Source organism: Hypanus sabinus, chromosome 23 (assembly GCF_030144855.1).
Source record: "Hypanus sabinus isolate sHypSab1 chromosome 23, sHypSab1.hap1, whole genome shotgun sequence".
Lineage (NCBI taxonomy): Eukaryota > Metazoa > Chordata > Chondrichthyes > Myliobatiformes > Dasyatidae > Hypanus > Hypanus sabinus.
Genome location: NC_082728.1, coordinates 11,911,628 through 11,927,548, shown reverse-complemented (window position 1 = coordinate 11,927,548; position 15,921 = coordinate 11,911,628). Strand labels below are relative to the sequence as shown.

The 15,921-nt window shown below is 37.6% G+C and overlaps 1 protein-coding gene and 1 long non-coding RNA gene across 4 annotated transcripts in view; one reads left to right on the top strand and one right to left on the bottom strand.

Moving 5' to 3' along the window:
- LOC132379974 (uncharacterized) overlaps positions 1–15,921 on the bottom strand; it is an 89,311-nt gene that overhangs the window by 38,109 nt on the left and 35,281 nt on the right. Inside the window, exons 3-4 of one of the 3 annotated variants that reach the window (XR_009507585.1) lie at positions 10,431–10,506; positions 3,237–7,002 (exon numbers count right to left, since the gene is read on the bottom strand). The exons of 1 other annotated variant lie outside the window; for it this stretch is intronic. This is a non-coding gene — a long non-coding RNA (uncharacterized LOC132379974). Of the gene's footprint in view, positions 1–3,236; positions 7,003–10,430; positions 10,507–15,921 lie in introns of those variants that run through there. One more of the 3 variants, XR_009507584.1, reaches the window with a different exon arrangement.
- The window catches only part of LOC132379972 (brain-specific angiogenesis inhibitor 1-associated protein 2-like), an 89,908-nt gene that overhangs the window by 60,569 nt on the left and 13,418 nt on the right, over positions 1–15,921 (top strand). The window contains exons 7-8 of the mRNA XM_059948390.1: positions 7,423–7,575; positions 8,621–8,869. Of these exons, the coding sequence (XP_059804373.1) occupies positions 7,423–7,575; positions 8,621–8,869 (402 nt within the window). The remainder of the gene's footprint in view (positions 1–7,422; positions 7,576–8,620; positions 8,870–15,921) is intronic.

Sequence of the window (15,921 nt, the reverse complement as noted above, 5' to 3'; positions counted from 1 at the left end):
AAATCAGATAAAATTGAATCAACCCATGAATGGACTGAAAGAAATATCTTCAAATTAAAATTTTCTGTCATTGAGATTCCTTGTCCACATCATTTTTGATCTTACATTTTACCATCAGTCAAAGGTAAATTTATTCTTTACATCCTCGATTATTATAAGAAATCAAGGATTATTTTTATATCATATAGAACTTTTTAATCTCCTTAGCATTTAAAGTTCAAGTTTATCATGATAAACAAACCAATGTTCCTCCAGACCAAGGTGCACAACACAGTACCTGTAACTCACACACAACACAACTCATAAAGAAATATTGCCACAAATAATGTGCATTTATATCGCAAGTTTATAAAATAAACACTATAATATTACTGGTGCTCCATAAATGGTGTGAGCTGGGTAGTGACAGGGAGTTCAGTTGTCTCATGGCTTGAGTTGACTCCTAACAGTCCTTGCCTTATCCCCTGCCTGATGGGCCATGTGAACACAGGACTCCTGGTAAGCATCTCTGATTGGTGGAAGAGAGACCCTGATGATCCTTTCAGCAGTCCTCATAATCCTTTGTAGTCTGTTATGGTTAGATGCCATGTAATTCTCTTACCAGAAAGGGATGCAGCTGGTCAGGATACTCATCTTTAAAGACATGTGTATCTACACATAAATTTTTATGACCTTTTTCAAAATGGCTTTTAATATGCAATTTCTTTCCAGGTTTTCTCATTCAAAATGCTTTATAACCCTGTTCCTCCTTTAACTTGCCTGTTTTCCTAAATTATTCCATCTTCTGCTCACAAAACGTTTTGCTCTTTGACATCACTTCTTATGACATTCATAGTCTCAGCAGGATTTTGCAACCTCACATCATAAGAAATAGGAGCAGAATTAGGCTATTTGGCCCATTGAATTGGCTCTGCCATTCCACCATGGCTGATTTATTATCCTTCAATCCCATTCTTCTGTCCATAACCTTTGGTGCCCTGACTAATCAGCCTCCACTTTAAATATACTCAATGACTTGGCTTCTACAGCCAACCGTGGCAATGAATTCCAGGGATTCACCACACTCTGGCTTAAAAAAATTTCCTTCTATCTGTCTTAAATGGGTGTCTCTCTATTGAGGCTATGGCCTCTAGTCCTAGACTCACTTGCTATAGGAAACATCCTCTCCATATCCACTCTGTCTAGGCCTTTCAATATTCGATAGGATTCAACAAGGTCCCCTCTCATTCTCATAAACTCTAGCGTGTACAGGCCCAGAGACATCAAACCCTTTCATTCCCCAAATCGTTCTCGTGAACCTCTCTGTGAAGTTGGGTTGATAATTTACAGGGAATTATTGCCGCATGGGGATTATAAGTATGCAGAAACCTTGGATCCTACACCACCAGGTTGTGTAACAGTTATTATAACTATCAGGCTCAGCAAGCTTTGATTTTTTTCCAAGTCTGAATTATCTGTGTGCTTATGGTTTTATTTGTACATGCCATGCTGTGGAGCATGACTCACTATTTTTGTTTTTACTGACCAAATCTCTATTACTTAAAGCTTTTTTTGTTTGCTGAATGGAAACATTTCTCTTTTGTTACATATCTAACTTCACAGCGTACCATTTGGAACAGTTTCGAGTATAAAAATAATTCTGTATGACCCCTGTGATTTTTCAAATGTAGATATCTGAACTGCACCCACTGAAGTTGTATTCTGTTACTTCTTCCAAAAATTATAAATGATTGTTATAAATAATTAGTATAAATGATTTGGCATTTCCCACAGCTACTGCAAGATAATGTTGTGGGAGTCATGAATGGAAGCCTATGTCATTACACTAGGCTACTGCACACTTCAAGATCATTTTACCAATTAATGAAGATTTAGCTAATCGAGCTTTTAAAATAAGTAGGATCATTTATAGTAGTAATTTGTGATTGCTGGTTGTAAATACAAGAATGGATTTTCTGTGTGTGTTTTTTTGGCTAATGTTGAATGCCCAATCAAAATGAAATGTTAGTGTTCACTTGAAAACAAGATCATTATTTTTGCAGTTATCATACAGACCATTTCCTGTCATTCAAAATAGATATAACCACTAGATACAGCAGCAGAATGGCACCTTTATGTCAAATGTTTAACATTTTTTAGATTTTCATTAAATGTGTATCAGTTGTTTAATTGCATTATGGGTTGGTATGACAACCTTCAGAATACTTGGATCAAAAGTTGTCTGTTTAAGCTGGGCATTGCTGCCCACCAGTTTGTTGTGGTAACATTCCAAACTTGACAGCTGCTTCTTGGGAGCTGACAATTCAACTGTCATCACCAAAACAAGACCAGTAGCCCTTTATTTCTGCTAATGATGGACCAGCCTAAAAGTGCTTCATGGTTGTCCCGTCTAATTAATGTTACTGTCAGCATCATCCTGACTCAATGTACTGTTGAAACCAAGAAATAGGAATGATTAGTGCAAGATAACATCCAGTCTGGCAGTGGCGGTGAATTACTTTTGATATCTAAGTGTCTGGTTAAAGAATGTTTGGGTCGTGTGTCACCTTGATTGTAGATTATTGTGCCTTATCTCTCATTCTTTTCCACCACCACCTCCATATTATATTGAATGCACTCTATTGCATTGTATAGTTCAATGGTATAATTAGAAATGCAGAATCTTAATGAGAATTCATTTGTAGATTGGTAGTAACAATCATTGTAACTCCCAATTATTGTTTCTATAGAATGGATAACTGTGTTTAAGATGTTTCTAAAAGTATCTAATTAATCTATAATTGTAGTTCAAGCTTCGAAGATCATAATCCAATTTGGCAAAAGTTCTTGTGTCAACCACACAAGTTTTCAAATTGCTTTTCTCTCTCTCTCCTCCTACACTGGTTTACTGAGGCAATGTAGAGGAGGAGGGAGAGTTGGCTGTTGGCATCTGCTTCATTCTACCTCAACTGCAATTAAACTGATTTAGAAGACATTGAAGGCAAATAGTTAGATGAAAGCCTGAAATATTGCCTTTAAAACATTTCTATAAATAACATCCTCTATATTTGCAGTAGTGCAATTGGTGGTGGGGGAGAACAGTGTCACACCAGTACATGTGCTAATTGGCTCAGTAAGTCCAAAGGTTGCATCTTTGTACAGTAACTATACTCAGTGGATAATGACTCATGGATTGAATGCTGTGTGCCTATTTTCATGCCAATGTCCTTAGTGCACTCCAATATCTTTTTATTTATTTTATACATTGATCAACTGATAACAGAACAATGTATCAGTAGTGAGTTTCTGTATGTTCAGTTTAACTGATTCAGTAGATTTCCTTTCTTAAGCAATGCTGTTCCCAGCTATGAAAAGAATTTCAGCTATGACCTATTTCCTGTAGCTATGGCAACAGCCCATCATGAGATTTTTAATAGAAAACAATTTGTTATGGGAAAATATTTCCATGCAATAACTGAAGTTCAAAGATGTTTAAGGAAATCTTTCTAGTTAAAAGGACCACTTAAAATGTTATTGTAGATAGAGTGAAGTGCCCCTCAGCACAAAGACTTAGGATTGTTTTAAGTTCAAATGAGCAGGCATGATGAACATTTTGTTTGTGTAATCAGTTTCTGTTAAACTTGTTTCCAAAGTTATGCACAACTTACTTGCCAACCCATCCTCTATTTTGGTGCTGTTTTATCCATTCTCTCACAGGTAACTATTGCAATTTCTAATGCCCAAATAAACACAGATTGGATTCAGAGTTGTTGCTAAATTATGTGCATTGTAGCATAGCTGTTAGCGTAATGCTATTACAATGCTAGAGACCCAGGTTCAATTGCACTGCTGTCTGTAAGGAATTTGTACTTTTCCTGTGACCACAAGAGTTTCTTCTGGGTGCTCCAGTTTCCTCCCACATTCCAAAGACAGATGGGTTAGTATGGTAATTGGTCACATGTGTAATTGGGCAGTACTGGCTCTTTGTGCTGGGAGGGCCTATTACTGTGCTGTATCTGTAAGTAAGCAAGTAGATCTTTGACTGAAGTTTTAAGTCTTCTGAGTGAAAATATTTTTAATAAACATTTCAATTTTAAATTCAAATTCACAATTTGTCACTATTCCCTGCTAAATACCAAATAATCTCATGTGAGTTTCAATTTAGAAATATGTAGCTAAGTCATAATCCTCTTTGCACACGTTCATAAACAAGGTAATAGTGTACTTTTCTATCTGAAGTGAAAAGTCATGTTTGTTTCCATCTGTGGATAAAGTTTCCCAGAAATTTGCCTTTTCAAAGCTGCATTGATCACTGTTGACCTGAACCAATAGAATGCATTACAAACAAGAGAAAGTCTACAAATGCTGGAAGCCCAAGCAACAATGCTGGAGGAACTCAGCAGGCCAGGCAGCACCTATGGAAAAGAGTACAGTCGACGTTTCAGGCTGAGACCCTTTTGTAGGTCTGCTGAGTTCCTGCAGCATTTTGTGTGTGTTGCAATAAAAAGCATTGACTTTTTGCACTTTATTTTAGTACAGTACTTTCAACACTTCTGTGATTACGCTGATATACCTAAATAAAGACTGCAAATTTGGCTGTTCTTCACATCTTAGTCAGTAGATATTAACAGTCAACTTGTGTACAGGAAAGTAGACCGTTAGTATCTGAGGAAAAGGCCTAGGTTACTTAGAGCAAGGTTAGATGTATAATAAATTATTGTTTACTCAGTCTTTCCCTACTACCATTTTCTTATATCATCCATTGCAATAGACACAATTTGTATTCAATATAGTTGTTAGGAATTGGATATCAAGTTTGTCAAATATTTTTGTGGGTTGGGTTTAACCCTCTGTTTTTCTATGTCATTCCAAGCTGCATCTTAAAGCCTGCTACTTGGATTCAGCTCTTGCTTGTCTGCCATTTGTCCTTGTGTAGCTTAGTGCTCAATTCTATTTGAACATGTTCTTCTGAAACACCTGGATACATTGTATGCTAAAAGCACCACATAAATGCACATTGCTGACTGTAATTGTTCTTTACTTTTGTTCTGCATTACCTATTTTTTTTAACCCTTTCACATGAGCTTTCCCTTCACATTTCAAGAACATGGATTGAGAACAAAGAACAATAATGGAGAATTGTTTGCGTGAACATATTTGAAAGTTTATGGTAAATAATAAATAGAGGTGAAGTTCAGGCTTCTTAATTTGGAGTATAATATTTAGCATTTTTTAAGAATTCTGTCAGCTAAAATTTTGTTTGCATGTCAATAGTCGGTGACTCCAATTTGGATGCTTTTTGATAGTTCTAGTTCTCAAACTTCTATTAGGAGCTGCAAGTAAGTGCATTTGGAGGACAGTTTTAATAAAGTCACCTTTTTTTTGTCAAATTTACAGACAGACATACTTTATTGATCCCAAGGGAAATTTACATGATTTGAGCAGCCATGGCAGAATTGTGGCTAGTAGAGTTCTGGCTCATGGACCAAAGGATATCTGGTATCGTTGTCTAAATTGTGCACGGGGCTCCATAACTCAAATCAGATATACCAGTTACTGAGCCTCCATTGGAAAATTGAGCTACTTTTAGATGGAGCTGTCAAATCAGTCATATTGAGAGGTATCACTCTCGATGTGACTAGAAGTCTGAGGTAAAAGGAACAGTGTGTTAGATTTCTATTTGCTGGAATGGAAGTTGCAGGAGTCGGAAAGTGGAGGCATTTTTGATTTCTTTGTGACCATTTTGTGGAGCAGGATAGCAAAGGAATAAACCTTCCAGCCCTTTTTGTCTGCTATCCCTAATGCAGAACCAAAATAATCACATTTGCCTGCCCATGGTCTATTTCCCTGTACTCCCTGCATATTCACGTGCCTGTGTTTGCCTACATGTCTGTGACCACCACTTACCATTGTATTCCAGGCACCTACCACACTCTATGTATATAAAACAAAATTAGTGAATCTCCTTTAAACTTTACCCCTCTCATGTTTAAGGCATCCCCTCTAGTGTTTGACATTTCTACCCTCTACCCTATCTATGCCTCTCATAATTTTATCTGCTTCTGTCAGGTCACCTTTCCACCTACGACACTCCAAAGAAAACATTCCAAAGCAAACTCCACACATTATTAGATGAAGAGCATATTTAAAATTGCAGTGCTTTATCAACTTGTTTTGGAGAGAGATTTAGGAATTCTTTATTAAAGTTTACTGAACTCATTAAAAATATATTTCTTCTAACACCATGTTTGTTTCCACTTTGGCTGTGTATTCAAACTCCCACGTTAGAGGGAGTATGTTCATGACTGAGCACAGCAACAAACCTGTCGAATAACTTACATCCTGCAGAATTTTATGAAGTGATTTAGCAGTTTGTTTGCTTTAATAACTTTAATTTCATTAAAAATGTAATCTTTTATATTTCATTTCTGAGTACTCTTAAGGCTTGTGTTTGAGCGGTGTCAGAATACAAAGATGGCCGTTTAGAACAAAGATGAGGAGGAGTTTATTTAGCCAGAGGGTGGTGAATCTGTGGAATTCATTGCCACAGATGATTATGGAGACCAAATCATCAGGTCTATTTAAAATGGAGATTGATAGGTTCTTGATGAGTAAGGACATCAAAAGATTGTGGGGGAAAAGGTAAAGAGAATGAGTTTGAGAGAGAGAATCAAATTGCCATGATGGAATGGTGAAGCAGACCTGATGGGCTGAATGGTCTAATTTTGCTCGTATGTCTTGTGGTCTAATATTTTTGAAGTAGTCTTAAACATTTGAACCATATTGCAACTGTCTATAATATTCATACTGTGCAGAATCCAAAAGAGTTTAATTCCTATTTTAGAAAGTTGTACATTGCATTCAATAAAACTGAAAATTAATTGCCTTGGAAAATGAGTAACCACATTCTATAGGATTGTAATATAAGCTCCTCAAGAAGTTGTTTGAAGATCTTTATGATTGCACAGTTGCCATTATGTTGCTTATGACACTTTTGTATGTTTCTAATCCAAGCGACACTTGCTGTGGAGATACAAGTTGTTTAGAATAGTTAGGATTCTATATTTTAACACAGCTTGCACTTTGATTGTGCAGAAATGGAACACTTTTAAATTATTTATATTTACATATAGAAAATGCTGCCAACATTTCAAATTTATTATCTGAGCCAAATTCTGATGAATTAAGAAGTCTGAATATTCAGTAAATTGATCACAATGTGGCTGTTCTATTGGAAACTGTGCCATGCAGTATGTTTCCTTGATTAATGTCCATACACTCCCAAGCTGCAGTTGAACTTCTGAAATATTTAACAATGTGCATTAAAAATTAAATGTTATCTGGATAATGTCAACTATAAGCCAACCCTGGTAATTATAATTGGAAATGTTTTCATTATAGTCTAATTAGTTTAAAATTCTTCCTGCTCTCTCTTTCCTGTAGTATGCAGAGACGATAAGTAAAAAGCAAGTGGATCTGGACAGCTTTATCGGAAATGGATACAAAACTGCATTGAGTGAGGAACGGAGGCGGTATTCCTTTTTGGTGGAGAGGCAGTGTACGGTTGCTAAGAATAACATGGTATACCATAGCAGGGTAAGTATTTTGAAAATCCTTGTATCAACTGCAACAGTTTTTCAGTAATGTTTGAAGAGGAATAAAGAATGCAGGCAATTCCTTTTTGTTCTGTTTCTCTACTGGTCACCTAATGGTGGGGATTTGTTCTACACATACCAGTAGGTCATTATTTTGTAACTAAATTTACTACTTAAGGTTAGCAAGGTCTCCATGGAGTTGGTCATCACACCTCAGCTCTATTGGTGTTTAAGGATGTCTCCTGAATCCGGTTAAGTATCATTGGTATATGTCATGAAATTTGTTTTGCTGCAGCAGTATATTGCAATACACATTATAATTTACAGTTTTTATTTTTTGATTTAAAAGATTAAATAAGTAGTGCAAAAAGGAAAGCGAATAAGTACTGAGGTAGTGTTCATGGGTTCATCGTCCATTCAGAAATCTGATGGTGGAGGGGAAGAAGCTGTTCCTGAAACATTGAGCATGTGTCTTCAAGCTTCTGTACCACCACCTTGATGGTAGCAATGAGAAAACAACATGTCCTGGGTGATTGGTGTCCTTACTGATGGATGCTCCCTTTTTGAGTCATCACCTTTTGAAGGTGTCCTGGATGCTGGGGTGGCTAATCTGTAGAGGTTATGGGACAGTTGTCATCCTGCATGAGATTATTTAACTGAATACAGGCAGTGATATGGATTCTTTTCATTCTATTTGAGCGTTAGTATTTACAGTGTGTAATGTGGGAGTAATTCCACATAAGCAATGGAGAAGTCCTGTAGTTGCTGTATCCCTCTATTCCCTATATAGTTGTATTTCTATTAAAAGCCTCTTAAACTCCACTAAATTGCCTGCTTCCACTACTATCCTGCAACCTCTTTAAGGCACTGACCTCTCAAGAACCTGGTTAATCCTAAAGAATGGTCTCAGCCTGAAACATCAACTATATATTCCTCTCCATGCTGCCTGATCTGCTGAGTTCCTTCAGTATTTTGTGTGCACTTACCCTAAAATATTTTACTTAGAAATTGTTAGTTTCACTCTTTAAATTGGTTTTCTTTTATAGGGCAAGGACATGGTAACGCAAAAGCTTCCTGGTTGGCAACAGGCTTGCAGCGACCCATCCAAAATTCCTGATCATGCAATATCATTGGTGCAGCAGATGTCCTCTGGCAATGGAGGAACACTTGCCTCTGACCCTGCTGCCGCTGCCAAATCGGGGCTGATCATCTCCGACCCCATTCCTGGTGCTAAACCTCTACCTGTACCACCAGAACTTGCACCCTTCGTTGGAAGCAATATGGGTCTCAACTCTGTAAGTAGCAATTATTATTGTCAGTAATATAGTTGTACAGCTCTATTATTTATGCAAAGTAACTTTTATAATACCAAGTAATCTGCTGTATTTATTAACTAGTTGAATTCTGTTCCCATTATAGTTTGATAGGTAGCAGTATGACCTCTGAGACAAATAATTATGAACTCAAGTCGCTTCTGGAGACATGAACTCAGAAATTTGGCTGATTTCCTCTAGTGCTGCAGATGAGACTACCTGATCTCTAGTCAGCCTGGAAGACCCCCCTTCCCCCCCCCCCCACTTCACATTTCTGCTTTGAAAAATAGAAAGGCAGCTCTCCTCAATGTACTCACCAGTATTTATCCCTCAAGCAGAATCTCTAAGCCAAATCGTTTGGTTACTATTGCATTACTGTTTCAGTGTTGTAAATTCCTATATTGTGGTGACATCTTTTAAAATGTATTTCATTAACTGTAAGTGCTCAGGGTAATTTCAAAAGGATTATCAAAAATCATATATACTTTTCCATGTTTTGTCCTTTGGCTCAAGGAATGTTCAGTATGATAGCTTAGCAGTTAGCGTAAGGTTTGACAGGTCCAGCTTTTAAACATTTTCCCCTGTATAATTTGCTGTACATGTGACAAATAAAACTAACCTTAATAATTCAAACTACTGGTTACTGGTCAGAAAGGCTATAGACTTGAGACACAAACAATTTTTCTCTCTCTCTGACTGGTTCAGTATTTCTTGCACTTAAAAAAAAACACCTCTGATTTGCCTATTTGCAAATGGACCACTGCCATGTCTAGGCAATTTTGTAATTGGGAAAGTAAAACTGACTTAATCTTATCAGTTTCAAATGAGTATCTTGCTGACTAATAAATTCTGTCGGGACACTCATCACCTCTTTCCACTTATGCCTAACATATCAGGAAGCGTCCAAGAACCTAGTGAAGTAGTTTGGGGTCTGGTGTTCACCGCCCGAAAGGATGGTGGAGATTGAAGTAGACATCACATCTGTATGAGCAGCTGACCCATGTAGTTATCATCCAGCAGCTGGAAAGTAAGAGTAGCCTAAATGGCTTCATTTTTGGCTGGCATGGACAATGGGCAGAGCAATAACCTTAATCCTGTATCCTGATTCTAAATGGATATGTTTAATGCATAATGAGAAATATAATTTATGGGAGTCTGTTTGACTTTGCTTATCATTTTCTTTCAAGAATTTTTTTTACTTTGGAGGTGTGGGTTTCCTCCTTGGTAGTCCAGTATGCTCCCACATTCCAAAAAGACCTACGGGTTATTTATGGGTATGTTGAAACTTGGGGACTGCCTTCTTGGACTGTGTTGGTCATTGATGCAAAATGACTCATTTTGCTGTATGGTGTGATGTATATATGACAACTTTTAGGTGATCATAGATTATTCTTCCACAGAGTTAGAGTTATACCAAGAGGTTTTGTTGCATTCCTTATTAGATAGAAATGAGAGCACTCCCCAGAACTTGATTATTAAATATTGTTATTAATGTCAATCCCCACATAATTAAACTGAATACAGCCCAACCTAACTCCGTTACCTCCATATTTTTGATGCTTATGAGGTCTTGACAGGTGCCTTTAGAAAGGGTTGTAAAACATTGTGACAGATTGTTTCTGTAAAATGACAGTTACAAACATTTAAAATCATGAATACTGGTTATAAGAACTATGCAGGTAAAATGTTGCTGGCTTCTTATTCATTGAATGGGAGAGTATTCATATACAGACAGAGCTAGAATACACATTCATAAAATATAAATCAATGTTGCACTTAAATACTTAATGAAATGTTTGTCAAATTGTTTAAGTATACATACATTTTCCACCTTGGTTCCTTTCTTAAACTATAGCTACTCATTACCCCTGGAAACTGATGTTAGAGTTTGGTTTCTGGTATTTTCTTTAATGGGAATTGAATAGCTTTCATACATGAGTCTGTATGTCCTTTTCTACCTCCTAGAAAAGACTAAGGCATATTAATTGTAGCTCAGAATTACTCTGATGCATCATTCAGTCTTGGGTGAAATTCGTGATGTTGGTGTTCAGTAAGGCCATCTTTTATGAGAAGTGGATATCTCTCATCATACTCTTTCTTGTCAGGGCATATCTGATCCTCCTCCATTCTGGGCTAAAATGTTCAGTCAATCTAACTCCCCGTAACTAAAGTCTTCCAATCCAGGCTACATCCTAGTGAATCTCTGTACTCTCTCCAGCATACTCATGTTCTCCCTACAGTATGGTGACTAGAAAGTATTTTGTAACATTGCAATATATTTTGTGCCCTGGTCTATGAAGACAAGTGTGTCGTACATGCACAGTTAAGCACATGAAGTTGCTGTGCAATCGTAAAGGTATTTCTGTCGTGCTTTTCATGAATTGTGTTTCTATATATAGTGGCTACTTCACTGAGTACACGTGTTCATTAATACAAATCTAATCAGCCAATCACGTGGCAGTAACTCAATGCATAAAAGCATGCAGACATGGTCAAGTGGTTCAGTTGTTCAGAACAAACATCATAAATGGGAGGAAATGTGATCTAAGTGAATTTGACCGTGGAATGGTTATTGGTACCCGAATGGGTGGTTAGAGTATCCAAGCTGCTGATCTCCTGGGATTTTCACACACAACAGTCTCTAGAATTTACAGAGAGTGGCGCAAAAAATTTCCAGCAAGCGGCAGTTCGTTGGGTGAATGAGAGAGGTCAGAAAAGAATGCCCGGACTGGTTCAAGCTAACGGAAAGCCAAATAACTGCAGTGGTGTGCAGAAGAACATCTCTGAATGTACAACAGACTGAACCTTGAAGTGGATGGGCTACACCAGCAGAAGACCAATACTGTAACGTACATTCCGTGGCCACTTTGTTAGGTACAGGAGGTGTATAACTAATACCTCTTGGAGTGATATCACTATTATGTAGGAAGTGCAGCAGCCAGTTTAAGCATAGTAAGCTCTCAAGCAGTACTACTAATAGACAATTTATCTTATAAATGTTGATTGAGGGATAAATATTTCAACACAGCCAGGATAACTCCTTTGCTCTCCTTTTGAAATACCAGCCCAGGATCTTGTGTATTATTTAAAAGAGCAAATGAGAGTTTGATTTTACAACTCATTTCTCACACCCACTGCACTTTGTTAGAGCATCAGACTGCATTTCTGATGAAGGGGCCTAAAACGGTAAGTCTGTTTTTGTCAGTGTGGGTGATGCCTGACCTGAGTATTTCCAGCATTTTCTATTTTTATTTCAGATTTGCAGCATCTGCTGTTTTTTTTTGCCCTTAAGCTTTTTGTGCTCAAGTCCCAGAGGCGGGGTTTGAATAAACAACTTGGGAGATGAGGATGCTACCAACTGAGCTGTAACTAAAATTACTGGTTGTTTTTTTTGTGGGAATCATTTTGCTTTTGAAGAAAATTGTATGTTAAAAGTCCAATTATTTCTATTTACTCTGTGTAGTTAACTGAGGATGGAGATCAGGCAGGGTGTTAGATATTCACGTAGTCTATTTTAGGCACTGTTCCTGAATTTACAACTTGGATGCAAGTATTTTAATGTTCACCACTAAAGTTTGAGTATATTCTAGCAAGTATCTATAGTAATTCCCAAAAGGAAAGGTTAGACAGTTTCCATATGGCATTAATTAGTATTATTTTTCAAAATGTTCAGGGAATTGCACCAAAGCCATTACCTGGATGTATGGATTCCTGTGAATTAGGCATTGCATGTCATTCAAATGTGCTCCTCTGTTTTTTTATATATATATAAATTTAGAGCTGCTCCTCTAATGAGATAAATTGTCTGCTTATTTTGAACCAGGACTTAAATAGCAAGTGCGTAGGTGAGCTTCTCAGCACTTCATATTGCTACCTTGAATCCCCTGGACATCTAGTCCCTTATTCACTCTTATAATAGTAGAAAAATCTCAATGGAACATGGTGATCTTTTACTTAAGCTCCCTACCCTTGGTGATGAATCCTTTCAGTTATAAGTTGGCTTAGTCCAACAATTTTTTTTAATCTAGTGCTTCTTTAATGTTGCAGCAAGGGAAATAACTGGCTTCATCCAATATGAATAATGCCTCCCAACAGCTAGATATTGGCTTACAGTGATGACAAACATCAAGTGTCTTGAGTCTAAAACAGATCAGGAAAGTAATTACAGGATGCTGCACTTGGCAAGGGGAAGGATTTTCAGGAGATTTATCAATCTGCACATTGCATCCATACTTTTTTATTAGAATATAATGCAGCCATGAATGAAAGTTTTCACTCTGTCCATCTAAGCAGTTTTGTTGAACACTTCCCAGACAGGCTGAGCACTGTGTTGCCCTTCTGATTTTATTTTACTGGTAAAAATAAATAAATTCAGATAAAGATGCAAGTAGATTTGTTTTGCCGTTTCAGAATGCTGGAAGTTTCTTTCTGATTTAATATGTACCTGGATTTGTCTGGAAGCCATGTTACACACAAAAAAGCTGCTTTAGCAGCTGGTTGGGTTGGGAAGGAAATAGGGAACTGGATAGTCGACGTTTTGGGTTAAGACCTTTCATCTGAACTGGAAAGAGTGAAATAGTTAGTATAAAAAAGCGGAGAAAAGTGATGGAGCAAGACTGCAGGTGAAAAGTGGATCCAGGTGAGGCAGGTGAAGAGGGAATGATGTCAGAAGGTGGAAGGTAAGTGATAAGAACCAAAGGTGATGCAATATGATAATAAAGTGCAATGGAGCATGGAATAAAAGGAGGAATGTGGGGGAGGGCAACCAGAGGGAGGAGTGTGTGGCTGATGTAGAGTTATGATGGCCAGTTGGGTCAGGAGGAGATGAAAAAAGACAGGGAAAAGAAAAATGAGGGATGGAGGAAGCACAATTACTGGAAGTTTGAGAATTCATTGTTTATGCCACCAGATTGGTGGAATGTGAGGTGGTATGTTTCTATATCTAAAATAATTCAGTGGCAGTATTTCCATTCTGCCACTACAACATTTGAGGTTTTTTTTAATGCAGATAAGAATGAGTGAACATATCTTTTTGATTGAAGTGGGCATAATTTGATTGCACGTTTCAGCACTTGGTATTTTGTAGTTAGTTGTAAAAGTAATACTGTATGTTGCAGAGTGATTCACTGGTGATGTCTATAGTTGACTCATAATAAACCACATCCATAATAAATTAGAGTAAGTTACAAAAGGTATTTTTCCCTTAGATTCACTGGCTTGCTTTGTGCTGAAACCTAATGCTAAATTTCTTAAAGGGAGGATACCAGATTTCTTGAAAGTTGATGTTGGTCCTGGATTTGTGTTCAGTTCTGGTTCATTCGTTATAGGAAGGATGTGGAAGCACGAGAGAGCTCACAGAAGAGATTTACCAGGATCTGCCTGGATTGGAGAGCATGCCTTATGAGATGAGGTTGAGTGAGCTAGGGGTTTTCTCTTTGGAGTGAAAGAGGATTGACAGGTGTACAAGATGATAACAGGACAGCCAAAGACTTTTCCTTGGGGCTAACCCTAATGGTTAATATAAGGGGAAGGATTTTAAGATTGGAGGAAAGTATGGGGGGATATCAGAGGTAGTTTTATTTTACACAGAGTGGTAGGTGCATGGAACACCTGCCAGGGATGGTTGTGGAGGCGGATACATTAGAGACATTTAAAAGACTCTCAGATATTCACACGAATGAAAGAAAAATGGGGGCCTATGTAGGAGGGAAGGGTTAGATTGGTCTTGGAGTAGGTTAAAATGTCAGCACAACATTGTTCGCTGAGGGGGCTGTACTGTTCTTTGTTCTATTTTCTTAGTATCGCATAAAGAACCGAGCCTATCATTCCCCTTTTTCATTTTGTACATTTGATCCTGTGTCAACAGTTATTAAAAACAGCAGGATAGTTTTTGCAACTTGATAATAAGCTAAACACTGTGCCAGATGGCAGAGTAAATTGGTAAAGTTGCAGATGTTTGAACACCATTCTCTAGGAATATTGCTGTGGCAGTTTGGGCTGCACAACACTAATTCCTCAGGATGCTGTTAGGCATAAAATATAATACAAAGAATAAAAATTAGTTGAGCTCCATTAGCTGAGAGAATACAGGTGATTTAATTAAGATCTTTAAACATGAGAGCCAGGACAAAAGGTGCTCAAACTAATTCCTTTGTGTGGTTGAAAGGTCTAGGACCAAGCATTGAACTGGAAAAACAACTGATGTGCAGATATGGGCATTGAGTTCAATGTTGACTGGCAACTCCTGCAATGCCAGTGGTGCCAAACTGTATCGGTCTCTGCGGTTCCTTTGGATTCATCAGCTGCGTCGGGAGGAGGAGACTGTTACGTGGGCAGTAGCTTGCTCTCCACATCATACTGCCCTGGCATGCGTATCGTGTAGACAGCCGAGATGTAACATCCATGCTTGACCTCGGGCTCAGCGCAGATGTGGGACATGTACAGTATTTAAGCGTTCAAATAGAAATCACTTCAGCAGTCAAGACTTGGAAAATGGATGTATCAGACAAGGGATTATGTGACGTTGATGTGAATAATAAACACTAGCTTGCATTAGTTGGTTAAAAGGCCAGTTTCTGTGGTGTAATTTCCATGTGGTATTGAACCTTTCGACTGAATTTTATGGTAAAATAAATGGATGTTTTAAAAACAGATTGTTTTAATTACACATAGTGATTTTATAAGGAGAAAAAATTACTTCAGGTTTGTTTAGTTAACTAATAATATACAGTAAATCCATTTTGAAGTATTGCACTTCAAGTGACTGAAGATCAAATTGTCATACAAAGTTTTCAAGCACTTAACTTTATCTGGATTCTTAATATATTTGACGTACGCTAGAATGTTATTTAGAGATGCAGCACCATAACAGGCCCTTTTTGCCCTATGAGCTTGAGCCACCCAGTTACACCCAGGTAACCAATTGACCCAATAACAGGTATGCCTTCAGAATGTGGGAGGAAACCCAGGCACCTAAAGGAGACCTGTGTTATGGGGAGAGTGTACAAATAGCAGAATTAAACCTGGGTCTCTGA